Raw genomic sequence first — 16,810 nt, forward strand, 5'->3', positions numbered from 1 at the left:
TTGGATCATGGGTTGGAATTGAAATATGAAATGGGACCTGAAGGCAGTCAAAAACACATTATACACTATTCCGTACATATCATGACCCTATGTACTCAGCAAACTTGTTGATATCAATGATATGATTAACTCTAATGCTTCATTATTGATTAGTATTACATGATGGAATACTTTTAAAAAATCATTTAAAATGTATAGTTTCTAGCAATACAAACTAATAAATAAACATGTTTTATCTTTGAGTCTATCATGTCAATCATCATTTGTTAAAAATGCAGCAGGTTTTGAAATGTACCCCACACCACCAGGCAAAAAAATCCTAGCAATTGCATGTATTTGCATGAATTAAAAAATAAATACCTGACATAAAGAAACTGTTACAAATAAAACAGGCACATGCATTTGTGAAAGTACTTCTGCCTGATAAAATGCAGCCCCCCAACCAAAAAAAAATTTGATATTTATTGGTCTTGAGGAAACATGCTTGTGGATTTTCATGGTTGAAAATTTGTGAAACTATGGCTGTTGAAAAGTGCTACTGGATAGGCTTTTCCAGAAAAAAACTATTGAGAGAAACTGATATGGCGACTGGCAGCTGGGGGAGGAAAAAGAATTTTGCTGAAACATCACATGAAGCAACCCATCTGACAAGAAAGAACTAGAAGCTGAAACATCCAATGCCAATAAACAAAAACAAAAACTACCATGGTACAGTCTTGACAATAATGAAATTACTAATAACTGCTAAAATAAATGCCTATGCAAATTATAATGGTTTTGAAAATGTTTAAGTGGACTTTTAGCAGCCAAGAGCAGACTAGCTGCTCTTCGAAGGAATTGCTGGTTTCAAGCACAAGCAGGCAGTGGTGGGTGGCCATCTCATTCACACATTCACTTTTTTACGTCTCTAGCACCCTAGTTTGAGCATCCTTCAACATAAACTGAAAGACTAAAAATAGCGATAAGTGTGTGGCCTAACAGTGAAAAGAAAGTATAAACTAATGTTCAGAAGCAAGTGACTTATGATTATGAGAAGCCTCACCTTTCCTTACCTCTCTAAAATGTATGCATACGTGCACACACACACATACATATTTATAGGTTTTGACTATTTTAGTTTTCATAAATTTAAGCAACACATTGTTCTGACATTCACATTAAAGTCAGATAACAAAATACTTGAGACCACCTGAGAGATTATCAGAAAACTGTACTGGAGGGAAATGCCAGTAAGACACCGAGCTTATAATACAGAACTACACTGACCAACACAACAAGAGCACAGATGTGTGAAAACAAACTCTGCCACTGGCCCTATAAAATTATCTCCAGACTGAGAAAACAAAAATGAATTTTTATGGAGGGAGTGACATGGAGGAATGATGATAGTATCAATGCAAAACATCATGGTTCTGAAAGTAGGTGGAGGTTTCTTTGCAGTTTCTTTGCTGCATGGTAAAATTTTAACTTCCACACAAACTTAAAAATGATAGAATGGAAAATAATTACTAATTATCAGTTCTTGTTGTTTCTGGGTTTATAAGTGGTTTGTACTCTTGTATTGTCTGTCAAATGTATCACAATGCTTTTAACGCCAATGGTTTGCAAAAAAAAAAAAAAGAAAATAAATAAAAAGAGAGATAAAAAAAGGAAATGACCTACTTCTAATTTCAAACAGACCAGTATAAGTGTTCACTGCACTTGCAAAACCACCATGGTGTCATCTTCCATTGTTTTGATCACAACAATGAGAATCACTTTCATTCTGAAACATCCTTTTTTTGATTTCAGAAAGTTTTTGGATGCTGGTAAAACTGATGCATACAGAACAAGGCACATTGTATTTTTTTTCTAGCTTGATATAATTGAAACATAACCGAAAATTCTATTTGCACAAAATCTGCAGTGAAGATGAGATTTGAGACATGGTGACAGTAAACTTATGTGTAATATTGTCTTTTTTCTTAACAACAATGCTCTAAAATGCATCTACAAACAAAATAGTGTTGTTTTAAGTGTCAAACTATTAATTAAAGCATCAGAGGGAATTTGGTCTTTATAGCTTTTTAAATGCTTTGCAATTAAAATCAAAGCATATTTGCACATCTGTGACTTTAATATTCTGTAATATACCTGTACTGATGTATAAACAAGGGTGTCCAGTCACTTAATCCCCAGACACTTCATCCCCGAGACTTTTAATCCCCAGACACTTCATCCCCGACACTTCATCCCCGACACTCAAGAACAATTTTCATATCATATTGTTGAAGAACATTAAATTTACTAGCTTATATGAACTTTACTAATGTTGTAGATGTTCAAATGACGTTGAAGTTAAAAGCATGATTTGAATTTGAATTTCAATTAAATTTTCGCTGACTTCATAATTTTTATAGTTAGGAGTTTAGGGATTAAATGAAGTGTCTGGGGATTAAAAGTCTAGGGGATGAAGTGTCGGGGATGAAGTGTCGGGGATGAAGTGTCTGGGGATTAAGTGACTGGGAACCATAAACAAGCCCAGTGCTACTTTACCTAGTACCATAAGCAGTTATATAAACATTTTAACATTTCTTTAATAATTGATGTGATGTAGTAGGGCTGTATAACTGATGAAAATGGTAATTTTTCCCTTCTACACTATTTTTCTCTCTTCATGAAAAAAGCTACGTAGTGGTCACAATTTCTAATCCTTTGAAAGGATATTTAATAAATGTGCTAAAATGAATTGTTGTTAAAAGGATTTAGGATGCTGTGTTCTTACAAAATGGGGCAGAATATTTTGTCATTTTAATCAATCATTATTTTGCAGTAAACATCACTGTACTTTTTCTACTCCAATATCTTAGCCATGTATTCCTTTCTGAATTTCTTTTTTAAAATGTCTACAACTGTGATGATCCCTTACCCTGATGATAACAGTATTAGATCAAGACTGGATGTTAACATTTCTCCTGTATCATCACCTAAAAAAAAAAAGCACTTAAAACTTTTAAAATCCAAGATCATAAACAAAGATGCAATTCTAATTTCATCTACACGTATTTCCATTTTAGCAGCATTGTCAATTAATATATTGTGATTAAAAAACAGATCAACAAAAATAAAATGATTGCTGCTGAAATGTATGTATGATTTGCTTGTAAACTTTATGGTTGGTTTTAAAAAACACTTTTGTCAATAGAAATAGGAGAGCTGATTATTAAGAAATGGATATTCTAAAAGAAAAAAATCATCTTTTTTTCTTGGGAACAAAAATTTGAAGCAAATGTCTGCCTTTTTTCAGAACTCCACTAATGATTAAAACATAGAGGAAAATTGTCCAGATGAAAAAAAGAGGTTCACAGATTGCTGAAGCTTTCATTACCTTTACTAACAAGACTTTCTTACCACTGCAGCATGTCAATGACAAAGATGATAATAAATAAGCATTGCTAAACACATTCTGAAAGTGCCGCAGGGCTGTTATTTAAATCATCAATCAGCAACAAAGCCATTTTGAGGATTACGCTGCAAGGACTAAACTCTGTGATGATAAAATATTAACAAAGTGATATGCAGTGATGAAAGAATTACACAGTGAATGCCCTATCCTTGACTGAAGATATATTTTTTTCATAGTTTACCAGTATGGAGATATTACACTAAATCACTTTATAAATGAGAGTTTGCATAATTACTATGTGCTTGCATCATCTCACAACCTCTAAAGTACTGCTCACAATAGTGCTGGCAAACACTATTTTTCAGTCAAACTTTAATGTCTAATAGTTTTATCAACAGAATAAACCAATGGGCTTGGTCAGCAATGTAATGGCCTAGCAGAGACTCTTGCTGATGCACTGCCTACATGGACTCGCAAGAAGAATGCCACCTCTTTGCACAACATGGCATAAATGTGACATCTAACACCACTGGAATGGTGGAAGTGGTATTGAGTTCTAGCTCATCCTCTGAAAACAGGCCGAAGACAATGACAGGGATGCAAGCCTTTAGGTGGTAATATCTTTGGCCGAGTAGTCAGTGGCAGGCACAGTAGAGTCACATCCGCAAAACAACCCAAATTTTAACAATCATGTAGCAATCCTGGACCACAAGACAGACTGAGAAGAGATCTTAGCCCTGTGTTTCTACAAAGCTGCAAGAGGAAATGGCCTCTGAATCTACGATCACATGCACATACAGTGAACTTCACATGTGTACATGCTTTTGTGTCATAAATGCTCAAATACTTATTCTATTTAAAAAAAGGACTAAAAGAGCAAGAAGCAAATGGTAACTGGTATGTTGATAAATGAACAACGCTTTATAGCTTTAAAGGGTATGCACAATATACTTATATTTTAACACATTCGCGCTCACACACATCTCTCTGTTACCTTCAGAAACTGGCCTTTTCGAGCCTGTGAAGTGATACAAGGAGACAAGGTCAATCTAAAAAATAGTAACAAGAAAAACAAATTTAAAAAAAAACCAACAGAAAATAAAAACATCTCTCAACTGCAATGGTGAATCTAAAAATGACACATGCTGCTGTTGATGCTCATAATTACCTTTTCTATTCTGTAAATCTAGTTGGTGCACAAGATGTAAAGACTAGCACACACAATGCATATGAAGTCTCCTAAAACAAGTCAATTACTGCAGTGCAAAGTGGGCATTATGGCCTGGGTACCACCTTAAGTAATCCTGCTTTAACTTTATTTGTACAAATGGCAGGAGACTAAAGCCAGCAGTTTAGGACGACAGCAGGAAAATAGAGAGTATGTCTGAATGCAAGATTAATACTTTTGTAGTATTTTAGTCAATCTTCCAGTCATATTTTTTCTAGAATTTATACATCCAAATTAAGCATAAAAAATATTATCACAAGCACAGTAGTTAAACAAATCATGACAGAATTTTCAATGCCCCAAAATAGCATCATTTAAAGATATGCATGTAGCTAGGAGTACACATTACAAGAGACAATTAACACTTTAAATCAGGAAAGTATACGAGTGGTTTTTTTTAAAAAAAAAATACAATTTCATTTTAAAACCTGCCCAGTAAAATTTGAATATCTGTTTGCTGACCACACTCATTTCTGGTGAAAACTGCAGGCTGCTAAAATTGTAAATAAATGTTGGAAATGAACATGTACAACAAAATGCACTGATGATGAATGGACTAATGACACAAACACAACACGATTTAAACATAGAGAAACATATATATATATACACACATGGAGCAAAATATTCACATAACATTAAAAAAACTTGCTTGTGCAGGCTTTTTTTTAAAACCTGATGCAAGTATTTGTTCACAACTGTGCAACAGTGTGATAGCAGGTGCATTACACAGCATACGCATGCATGAATGCATACACCCTCATCTAAAGTGAGCACATTTTAACATTATTTTTAAAAACAATTTCTGTATAATTACACATCATTCTCTCTTGTATTCATCTCTCTCCCATGCATGAATGCACACACACACCATTATACATAAAACCTGCCATACCTGATCCCCCACCCCTGTCCATTTTTGTGTGTACATGATTCTGTCAATCTTCCACCCCCACCCCGAACCCTTTTCCATACACACACAATGACACAATAATAGTCGGACAATAATGCAGACATGACACAAATGTTCCTCAGACAGCGAGAATGGATCTCTTTTTCTCTCAACCATCCAGCGGTGGTCCCAAATAAACCATAGAAATTTCGGTGTTGCCATAGACCGCAGACACTGCAGGAAATAACCGTGTGTCTGGCAACCCTCGAAAAGCGACACCTGCAAAGGAAGTCATCTGATAGAATGCCATTTTTGGTTTTGGGTTTGTAGTGTTCTGGATCTCAGCCTCATCTTTTCATCACAAAACAGCAACCCTGTGTTGAAGATACTCTGCAGCTATATGAGATCTTAAAAGCAATCTCTTATCATTTCTTGAATTATTAAACAAGGAGAATAACCACAAATAAGAAAACTTACATCTATAGATACATAAATGAACATTAGTTTGTTAGAAAGTCTTACTGTATAACATAAATTATGTACCAAATTAGAGACTCTTCATAAAATATTATTGATTGTTTTAATAGTAACAATCTGAACAATAAAAACAAGTGATTCAGGGTATTACAAGTTTAAAAAAAGAATGTGTGGTATGAGAAAGATAAATTCTTTGAGTGTTCTTTGTGCAGTGTCATCTAAAAAGTATAAATCACTACTTCGATTAATCAGTAAATACAGATTTACAATGCTGGGAAACGTGCAGTACAGCATTACAGGTCTACTCCTTTCTTGTTCTAATCTCCCTTGTTTCTCTCTGTCTCTTGTGTTAAACTAGATAACACATTATCAAAAAACAAAGGAAAAAAGAAAGCTTCTTCATTTCTTACCTAAAAATTCATAGTTTTTCTCAAATGCTAATGTGTTGTCCTCACAGTCAAGTATAACTCGTATTCTTTCTCCAACCTGACAAAAAGAAGGCAATACAATAAAATAATATCTATATATAATAAACAGCTTGTAAAAAGGCAGCCTAGAACTGAACAGTAGATAAGGATATGAAACCCAACAACCAGCAGTAGGGCACCAAGGAACTATTTATTAAAGACACAAGGCACAACAAGACATTACTTGGACAACCCCAATAGCTACTGCTACACTAGATTTATCCAAGACACATTTCTTTATAATGTGTAATTAATTAGGCCTGGCTTAATTAATTAGTCAGAACGAGGAAGATTACTTTAAAAGTAAAAAATGAACGAAAAATGTGTTAGGGTGGTTCATGTTTAGAACAAACTAAAATTTTAGTATTATATTGAAGCATAAGTGGGGAAAAAAACAAAGGAGGCAAGCTCAGTTTTTGCAAGCTCTTTGGCAGCTATACAATCCAAAACCTAGTTTGTCCTAGAAGCCCAGGTTACTGTCTCTTTGAGACTTTAAAAGGAGACAGCTACCAGCTGATTTATGCTCTGGCTAACAAGTAAATGACCCATGCAAACAAACCACCCAGCTGTAGCTTCCAGACGTGCACTATTTTCCCCTACAATTGTCTCCTTCCTTCCAGCACATGGTTATCTGCTATAGTTCAGGCAATGATTTATTACTTTATAACCTGTTACAGCTGAAACAGTGTATTATATCCTGTTACAGTGTGGTGCTTTTATGGCACTAACTATAGGACCCTTAGCTTTCTTCTGGAGACCTTTTACATAATTCTGTATAACCCTGTTTGACATGCCTATAAGAGTGCAGTTGCTCTCAATTCAGCACACACTTTCCCAATGAAAGAAGTTAACACCGAAAAGAAAGCATACTCTGAATGAATATGTCGAGCATTTCTCTTCAATCTAGGGTTTAACACAACACAGAATGTGCATAAATCACTTAAGAATTCTTCCTATGCAGTTCACACTCGTAGATGCAAACATCTTCATAGCTACAGATCAATTGTGTTGATTTGTTTATATTGAGTTAATTATTTTGTTTTTAAAAAGAGGGTCTCCTGGAAGGTCTTAAACATAAAATGATTTGGCATATGGTCTGTGAAAGCATAACAGAAATTAGGTTATAAGTCTTATTGTGAAAGATATTTTGTGACAAGCCATACCAAAAAGATTATATTTTACTATTACATTATCAAATATTAGTAACATATTTTTATAAGTATAAAATATGACATCAGAGATAAATGTTATGATACTATAGAGAAATGTACATTGATGTGACTGATTATCAGGACAGGTCCCAAAACCCTCAAATATTTTAAGTGAGGGTCTGAAAACCATAGTATGGATGGGGAAAATCTGCTTTAGACACATGGCATTAACTCAGATCAAGATGGGTTGCCAGCTCAAAGATCAACATTAAAAATAAAGATGCAAAACCTAATTTCTTAAGTTAACAGTTAATTGGTTCAGTATGTTATAGCTGCAACATTATAGCAAATGCAACAATATAATCCTCAGTGTGTGTCTTTCTGTGCCAGCAGTCTTAGGCTAAAAATTGGAATACGATATTTTTATGCATCAACCATTTCTTTGGGTGGGAAAAAAAGTGTTTGAAGGAAATGGTTTCAGCTGGTCTGTGTAAGATGTTGAACTAATTTTATCAACTTTCAACTTTTACAGAAGAATCTTGTGAAGTAGCAACATACAATTTTTATCTGCATTACGTTATAAGGAACAAATGGATAATAGTCATAATATAACTGCCACCATAACAGAAAAGACAAACAAGAGATTATGGATATGGATTAGATAGCTTTCGTAATGTCGCCCCATTTATTTGTGTCATGTCCCCTGATGGTAAGGTTATATTAAACGTGGGTTTTTGTTTTTTTTATTGAATTGCAATCAGTTTCATACAGTATTGCAATTTAGCACTCCAGCTATGCCAGATAGTACTATAGATAATACCAACAAGCATGCTGTTCTTAGCAGGGAGTAATGGTTTTTATAATTTAATCTAAAACATAATTAGATTAAGGTTGAGAAGGTCTTTTGGAATGAGGGTAAAGAATACTTTTGTAAAGAAAGAAATTTTATTCTTCTTTAACAGTTTTTGATAGTCATCACAGCATGACAAAACCCAGTTAATTGTAACGCATCAACATTTAAACTATTACGACACTCATTTTCTCAGACCATATTTTAAAACTGAAAAAACTGTCAACTGTTATTTTTTTAAGTTTTCAAGTCATTAATTATCATTCACAATATTAAAATTCGGAACGAAAAAAACGTTGACATTGGCAACCAAACTATGCATTTTCAAAAATAGAAAATAATAACTGTTATGATGATGATGAAGCCATAATTTTGTACTTAGTAAAGCATAAAAATGGCTATGTTTACGTGATTTAGTGTATAGCCTCTCGTATAAACTGACTACATAATCGTGAGAAAGCAAAACTCAAGTCAAAAATCAACACTGGGAATTTCCCATTCAAGGAGAGACAACCGTAGAACTGGGTCAATAACCTCCCAGGATGTTCTATGACGTACAAAATAGAAATAAAAAAGGGGGTTTCTACCTGGTACTTCGGAGCATTGTTCAACAGTGGGTAGTTCCCTTGACTATCTCCGTTATGAATTAAATGATTGTCCACAAGGTTCCAGCCCCAACTTTGCGAATCACTTCCAATCAGAGGGGTGTACCCTTGACATTGAACAGACGAATTCTGTGTAGCAAGACCGATCATGGCTACCGTTCCAAGAGGTCCTTCCCACCAAACCTCCCAGCAGTGACGACCTGTTTTGAAACCAATTTTGCCTCTCGCCCCATCCGTGCTCTGTGCCACTGGATTGCGATGAATAGTGAATCCGTTTGCCTTGACGTAGATGTTCCTAGAACAATCATTTGGATTCCAAGCGTGGTAAAATGCGCGCAACTTCGCTTTGTAAGTAGGCACGTTGCTCAGGATGTCCGACTTAAGTGCTTCTTCTGCAAGCTTCCTTACGCAGTGTAACCGCCAAACATCGTTATTTTCGTCGTTCAGATACCTGTACCAGTTTTTGCACACAAGAGAACAATTTCGAAGATCAGATATATCCAAATATGAAAATATAACCTCAAGAGCACGATGTGGTAGCTTCGCTGCCGCCATGACAGTTGTTCTGCTGAGGTTTTACGAGAACTCACGATATACCTGCTTCCTGCACGATTTTCCACAGCAAAAAAATTACAGCCATCAGAAAAAAAGCTTTACTCTTGTTTATTTTGTCCCCACATGAGCTAAATACATCTCAACACATCATACCATATATAAACTTTTCATGAAAAGTTCCTGCAATTCAAGTTCTTAATTGCTCGGACTAGTTTCGTCTGCTACGGCTGAAAGCATGAATGAATGAACTTCAATGGCATGCATTTCATTGACATCATACACCTGCCCTGCTACACACTCAACTCAGTTTTTTTTCCCCTCGTACGCAGTGTCTAGTTACAAACAAGAGTAAGTTATGTAAAGTAGGGGTGTTGTAAAATGGATGGTGTCTGTGTCGCCAGCATAGTATTATGATAAATATTTTTAAATAGGAATAAATTTGACTCGACATTGCGTGAACTTGCGTGCCCTCCTTACTGTGTCTCCGTGTCTTGTGCACTACCTTGAGAATAATTGTTTCGTTTGGAGCTCATGGTTTTTAATGATGGAAAGAAATTGATTTAAAATGTCCCTGTGGAAAGGACAATGCAGCGGGGGTGGGGCTGGTATTGGGTGTCTGATTGTTTTACTGCGGTGGTTTAGGGAAGTTGTCGCCGTCGTAAAAAAACGAACGTTCTGTCTATCGTCCGCTGTCGTCTGTTTGTTTACAACGTGTAGATGTCATTTATGACAGGCTGATCTTTTATTTAAATAATTGATCAAGCTTTTCTGGCTTTGCCTTTATGAGCAGTTGCAAAGATACCAACCGAGTAAACCTAATCGCCTATACGCGCTCAATGACTACACGTCTGTGTACACACGATCTTAGCACTCACCTCTAGTTTGCCCACTATAAAAAGGCGTGAAAAGTTAATAGGCAGTCACTCTTTCATTTACTACCACTTACAGTGGACTGTTCCACTCCTGTAATTGTTCCAGGATCTGTCGCAGCACAAAGATATTAATTGTCGATCCATGGTCGTCATTTTCGAAAGCCGGCTTGTTCTTATTCGAGTATGGAGTCTTGTAATGACCTGGAGGAATATACGGCTGAAAACGTTGCTGGTCAAGGATAGCAATGTATATGCTTCGATCTCCAGTTATTGCAGTCGCCAAGGTCTCTCTCTCTTTTATTTTTTTTTATCTTGACTCAGGGCTTCTGCTAAGGCTAAATTCTTTGGGGACCCCTTCTTCAGATTTTTAAGGGGTCCCTGTTCTTTGTCCAAATTTGAAGGGGACCCCATTGACGAAAATTGAAGGGGTCCTCCGAACTTTTAATGCACACTGTACACAATTTTTTGCGTAAGCAGAAGCCCTGCTTGACTATATAACACCTTTCCTCCAGTCGACAAGGATTTTTTCACTGTCCCAAATCTTCTGGAGGATGCCATGTAGGATACGCGGTGTCTCTACCTCTTCTGCTCTCAGCATTTCAGCACATATACCGTCCCCTCCTGGCGTTTTGTTATTCTTCATTTTGTGAATGGCTTCCTTAATTTCATCATAATGAAATGGGACCGGTGTTGATATCTAGGTCTTCTTCCGCTTCGATGATTTCGGTAGCACTGACGGGTATGGCTGGTTTAGAACCTGTTAAAAATATTATCCCATCTCTTCATGGGAACATGCACAAATAAACTCATACACCCAGACCAGTTTTTACTAGCAAAGCTTTTTAATTCGCTCATCCTTTAGACATACCTCAGTGGATAATGCTGGACACTAAATTGTAGGCCTGAACTGTTCACTAAAGTACACAGCAATGTCGATGAGTTGGTTTTTGTTTTTTTTTTTTTCATATTGAATGAGCCGACATATGGTCAAAGAACGCTACGCGTATCAAATTTGGGGTGAAGATCGCATGCAATAACAATTCTCCAAAATCGTCTGTTGAGGCAGACGTATAAGTGAACTCAGGTATAAGCATTTAATAGCAAAAATATAAGCTTTATAGAGTTATATCAAGAGAACTTATCAAATTAAATAATGACCAAAAAAAAAAAATCAAGAGCAAGAAACATCTCAAGAATACAATTAAAGCAACATCTTACACATAAAAATCAAGCAACTTGGACAACAGAGAAGCACGCAAAAGTATTTGCAGTATAATCGTTTGCTACTGTTTACTTTTCTTGTTGACTTAGCGTCGTATAACACTTTTTTTGTAAGATTTAGTATATCCCTTTTTAATAAATCTGCCATAATTTGGGATATTTGTTCAAATCAAGACACACCTGTTGAAATTTATGTTCATTTTCCTTAGTCACGGGGGGTGAAAACGGTGGAGTTTAGGGACCAGTGATTAGTTCTTCATATGAACAAGTTAAATTTGATGTTTACATTTCAGTAAGCTTTTTTAATGGAACTCATTAAAATAACTTTATTTCATTAATCTGAAATTTGCGATTAAAATGTGCACGTTGTGATCGGTAATTGCATCCCACAGATGGATTTAAACCAATTTTTTGGGTGGGGTGGGGTGATTGATTTATAACACATTTTACCTTCCTCTTTGATCATTATTTTGATTAATGAAAGATATGTATATGTTGTGTTTTTCAAGGTTGTATGGTCTCGCCGACAATCTTCCTGATCGTCATAGACTGGATGAGAAAAACAGCCTCTAACAGCAACATGGGCGATCAGTGGACCTTCGTCAGGCAACTTGAGGATCTCGACTTTGCGGATGACATCGGCCTGTTGTCCCACAAGCAACAACACGCACAGACAAAGCTCACTCGGCTCTCAGAAGAAGCAGCAATGATTGGCCTGACCATCAACATCAAGAAGACGGAGATAATGCGGGTCAATAACAAGCAAGAAGCCCCACTTCAACTACATGGGGAATGTATTATAGAGACTGACCTCTTCGCCTACCTTGGAAGCATAGTCAGCAAAGCTGGAGGTGCAGATGAAGGTGTAAGAAGCCGAATAAATAAAGTCAGGCTTGCATTCCACACCCTGCTACCCATCTTTAACTCCAAGTCTTTATCTCTACACACCATGATTCACATCTTTAACACAAATGTAAAGTCAGTCCTTCTATATGGATCTGAGATATGGCGTATGACAAACACCATCACCAACCAGATTCAGCAACAGATGACTCCGCCACATCCTCAGCATCAGATGGCCAGAGAATATCTCCAATACAGACCTGTGGGAGAGAACCCACCAAAAACCAGCGAACCAAGACATCAAGAAGCGGACTTGGGGTTGGATCGGTCACACCTTGCGAAAGCCAGCCGACAATTTATCAAGACAAGCTTTGAGCTGGAATCCACAGGGGACGCGCAGGGTTGGGAGACCCAGACAGACATGGAAGAGATCAGTCTACAGCGAGCTGGAGGCAGCTGGCATGACATGGACCCAACTGGAAGGACTCCCAGAACCGGGTCCGATGGCGGGGTGTAGTTGCTGCCCTATGCTCCACTGGGGGTGATTAGCAACAAGAAGAATATGCTGTGTTTTAGAACGTGGCTACGAATTTTAAAGGAATTTAATTTGCATCGAGATTTTAAATGGTTTTTGCCCGCTTTTGTTGAAAATTGTTCAGCAACTATAACGCAGAACGCCTTATAAAAATGCTTCTGTCATCTCCATCAACGGTATATTATTATCTGCTTGTCTTTTCACAGTCTGCAGTCTCCTCGCAGTTACAGCAGCTGCTTGCCCGCAGGGCATAAAATTTGTTTTCTTTGCATTACATTAACCACTACAGTTCCGGTCGTTCCCACTGCTGTAGTGCAGTAGCCTACAAAATCTTAGTTAATTAGGTGAAAGATTCGTGGTTTGATTCTTACAAAGTGTAAATTTCTTTTTATCCGCTTTATGATACATAAGTGACTTCATAATAGAACAGCGAGATATACGACCCTGGTACCTCAATAAAGGGAGGTAGTTCATGAACACAAACTATACATTATGCTGTAGTTACTTCCCCTAGACTGGCAACCTGTTATCTTTGACGGTGGTGTCGTCTAAAGTGGCTTTTCAATAGGGCTTATTCTGTAATAGTAACTAGCAAAAATTTAAACAAAAAAACAAATTAAAACATACACATATAGGTTCAAAATTTTAATAAAACAACTAAACACACAAACAAAACATACCTTCAAAGTTTGGAACATGCTAACTGAAAGTGAAATTCTCGGTTATGAATTGAAAACTCCATCTAGGACTGCTTGGTGAATTCTCATATCAAAATCAATTTACAAACATATACCATAATCAAACACATCATAAAAACTTGAAACAGTCTTATCAAACATTTCATCATCATTTATTAGAAGTTTTTGTTTTATGAGTAATATTCTACGTGCCTTCTATGTGTTCCATTTTCTTCTTACATAAAAAAAAAAAATCATAAAGATATAATTTTAACAAAATCTCTCACTTGAATCCCTCGTCATCAAACTCTTTGGGAGAGGCTAAAGATGGACTCAAATATTTTGTAAAAAGTGTAGTCTCTCTTTCAGAAATCAGCATACCAAGTCCAAAGTTAACTAGAAGCAAAGCCATCAATGACCCGGCCACAGGCGTGGTCTTTCGAAGGAACGATGATAGCTCTGAAATATTTCTGACGCTTGGAACAGCGTAAGTGTGGTATTTGCGTGCTGTTATTATGCATACAAGTGGTCCAATTATCATTGGATATACTGCTCCAAAAGCAGCCTGAATGGCACCAGATTGTGTAGCAGCACAAACAGTACAAGGGAAGTTTCCCAATAAAATGTTATTTGTTATTAAGATATTGTGCAAGGTGGTCGTTAAAAGGGCAGGAAGAACCACAGTTGGTGCAAAGGTCGAAACACGTGCGAAGGTCATCAGATGGAGCTTTTGTCGACAAATATTGTTGACAAAAAGTCCAGTTAAGCAGGCTGCACCCCCAAGAATGCCAACACCCCAGGAAAATGGCCACCTGAAAACAAAATAGTTGTGTAAGATCTGTCTGCATACACTGTCATTTTACAGTTTTCAGCAGACATTATATCCAACAATATACTATCTACCACTGATACCCACCCCCAACCTTGTCTTTCACTGGCTTATATCCTAGGGCTACTTTGCACCTACATGAGGGAAAAAGACAAATTAAAGTCAGATCTTGAAACCTTAATCAGATCAGTCCAGTTATAAAGGACGCTTTGCTCTTCATAGACATTTTTAAACAAATATTAAAAATTGGAAAATATGTCTATTACTTTTTCTCTGTAATTTAATGTGTTCTCCAGATGAATGAGTGAGTACAATTCACTTACATTTGTGAGTGAGGTTTCCAATTGAAAATTATTTTCATCTGCATCTGAAGAACTTCATTATCAGTCATCAGGCGAAAGGCTTCTGGTTTCTCCTGGCCTTTCTTTATTCGAACCATTTGACCAATTACCTGATCTTTCTGACTTTCTCTCACTAGTTTGTCCATTGTAGCTGCTGGTTGCTGCAAGAAGAAAATGATTGTGCTGTTTGAATTAAGCTTGTACATAACAAACAGCCCTAAGCAAAGAATTTATGTCACAATGTGTAGATTGTATCATATATTATGTAGTCTAGCCTGAAATCCCTTACATAATTAAAAGTTATAGCCACCTGCAGAAATATTACTAATTAGGATACAAATTGTATACAATTCTTATGGCATAAATATATAACCAAAGACATTCTGATCCTCTGGATTAGCTAAACTTTCTTCTGGAGTATTTAATTGTTACTTTATTTCTGTTAAAGTATGAAATACTTTGCTTATTTTTTTGTTAATGGGTATCTCTCTTACACACACATATATTTCATTTCAGACCTATTCAAAATGATATACAGCAACTATATGCTTACAAGTGCACCATACATTTAATTAGTTAATATTATACTCTCGCAGGTTTCTAAGTTATGTTAAATAATCACTATTACTAGGTTCACTAAATGTTGCCACATTTTCATGATGTATGTGTCAATGACTGCATGCCTTAAAATTCCTTACAAACTCTTTGCATTGATATACATCTGTTGATGTATATTATTCTAATATTTCTATTTATGTCACTAGTGATAGGACAGTGGGAATGTACTAAACTGTGGACCAGAAAGTCACCAGTTCAAAGCCTACTCAGGTCTGTGGTTGAAAAAACCTCTCTCACCGCTCCCTCCTCAGGTGTTTTACAGACATGAAACTAATTTATAGAAGAAGATTAAGTCGACATAATGAGAAGGCAGAAGGTACACATGCTGTGCCCTAGACATAGTGAACCCCAAGTTCACAGCCCCTACAGTTATTAGGCAATGACTTTTACTATGCGTGCTTGATGACCCTTTTCTATAAGTCTAGTTGTGCCAGGACAACGGTTGGAATGGTACAATGATCGATCCGTGGTCCATCGATGAAGAAGACTGTTCTTATTTTATTTCAGTGTTAACACATAAACACTTTCCTTTTGAGTAAATAATATAAACTAAAAGTACGCATGTGTCAATCAATGTTCTGAACTGGTGAATCGAATGCAAATAGTCGGATCGATGGTATTTTTATAACGATTCTCCGGTCTGGAATGAGCGTTACTTACATCTTTTATCCGAACTAAGAAAGCAGAGATTAAGCAAAACCATGTGCCTCAAACGCGTATTCAACATACAACTGAAGGCAGTCGCAAGGTCGCAGGCATAGGCTTCCGGACATGCGCGCCATGTGTTTATGTATGTAAGCGGGTCACATTTTTGTATGACGCGGTTCAAAAGACTTCTCTTGAGTTTTCCTTCGATTTAGGAAAAGTGCCTGCAGTCCGATTATACACTTCTTTTTTTTAAAAACTGAAGCGCTTTTGAATGCTTCGATCGTGCCCACTGTGACATACAGCGTAGTAATAGTCAAGAGGTGGGAGGGTGACAAATATTTTTCTCATCGTATATATGCTATATCATTGCTGTTTTTTGTTGTTTTTTCTTAAAAAAGATTTTCCCATATTTTTGAAAGCCTTTAATGTGAAGAGGGATTTCGGACCATAAAAACTGTATGGGAAAAGACCTTAAGAAAAGCTTTACATGTTCTAGCTCTTTATGATCATAAGTTTGGGCTGTGCTGTGGTACTACTCCCTTCTGTCACGTGATCTATGTTTAAGGTTGTGTCGCCATCTTCGCATGCATTTCCTGCTATGAACAGCGATTGCCTG

The 16,810-nt window shown here is 36.5% G+C and overlaps 2 protein-coding genes across 2 annotated transcripts; both read right to left on the reverse strand.

The window, feature by feature from the left end:
* Nucleotides 1-2,424: 2,424 nt before the first annotated feature.
* On the reverse strand, nt 2,425-9,631 carry LOC112555196 (F-box/SPRY domain-containing protein 1-like). The gene is made up of 3 exons (XM_025223468.1): nt 9,038-9,631; nt 6,393-6,468; nt 2,425-5,784 (listed from the first exon to the last, which is right to left on the reverse strand). The coding sequence occupies exons 1-3, from the start codon at nt 9,608-9,610 to the stop codon at nt 5,675-5,677; spliced, it is 759 nt and encodes a 252-aa protein (XP_025079253.1). The 5' UTR covers nt 9,611-9,631; the 3' UTR covers nt 2,425-5,674.
* A 4,080-nt stretch (nt 9,632-13,711) lies between these two features.
* Nucleotides 13,712-16,448, reverse strand: LOC112555862 (transmembrane protein 126A-like). Its single transcript, XM_025224409.1, has 3 exons — nt 16,207-16,448; nt 14,911-15,089; nt 13,712-14,570 (listed from the first exon to the last, which is right to left on the reverse strand). The coding sequence occupies exons 2-3, from the start codon at nt 15,072-15,074 to the stop codon at nt 14,042-14,044; spliced, it is 693 nt and encodes a 230-aa protein (XP_025080194.1). The 5' UTR covers nt 15,075-15,089; nt 16,207-16,448; the 3' UTR covers nt 13,712-14,041.
* Between the last annotated feature and the right edge of the window lie 362 nt (nt 16,449-16,810).

The sequence above is a fragment of the Pomacea canaliculata genome, linkage group LG14, assembly GCF_003073045.1.
Source record: "Pomacea canaliculata isolate SZHN2017 linkage group LG14, ASM307304v1, whole genome shotgun sequence".
Taxonomy (NCBI): Eukaryota; Metazoa; Mollusca; class Gastropoda; order Architaenioglossa; family Ampullariidae; genus Pomacea; species Pomacea canaliculata.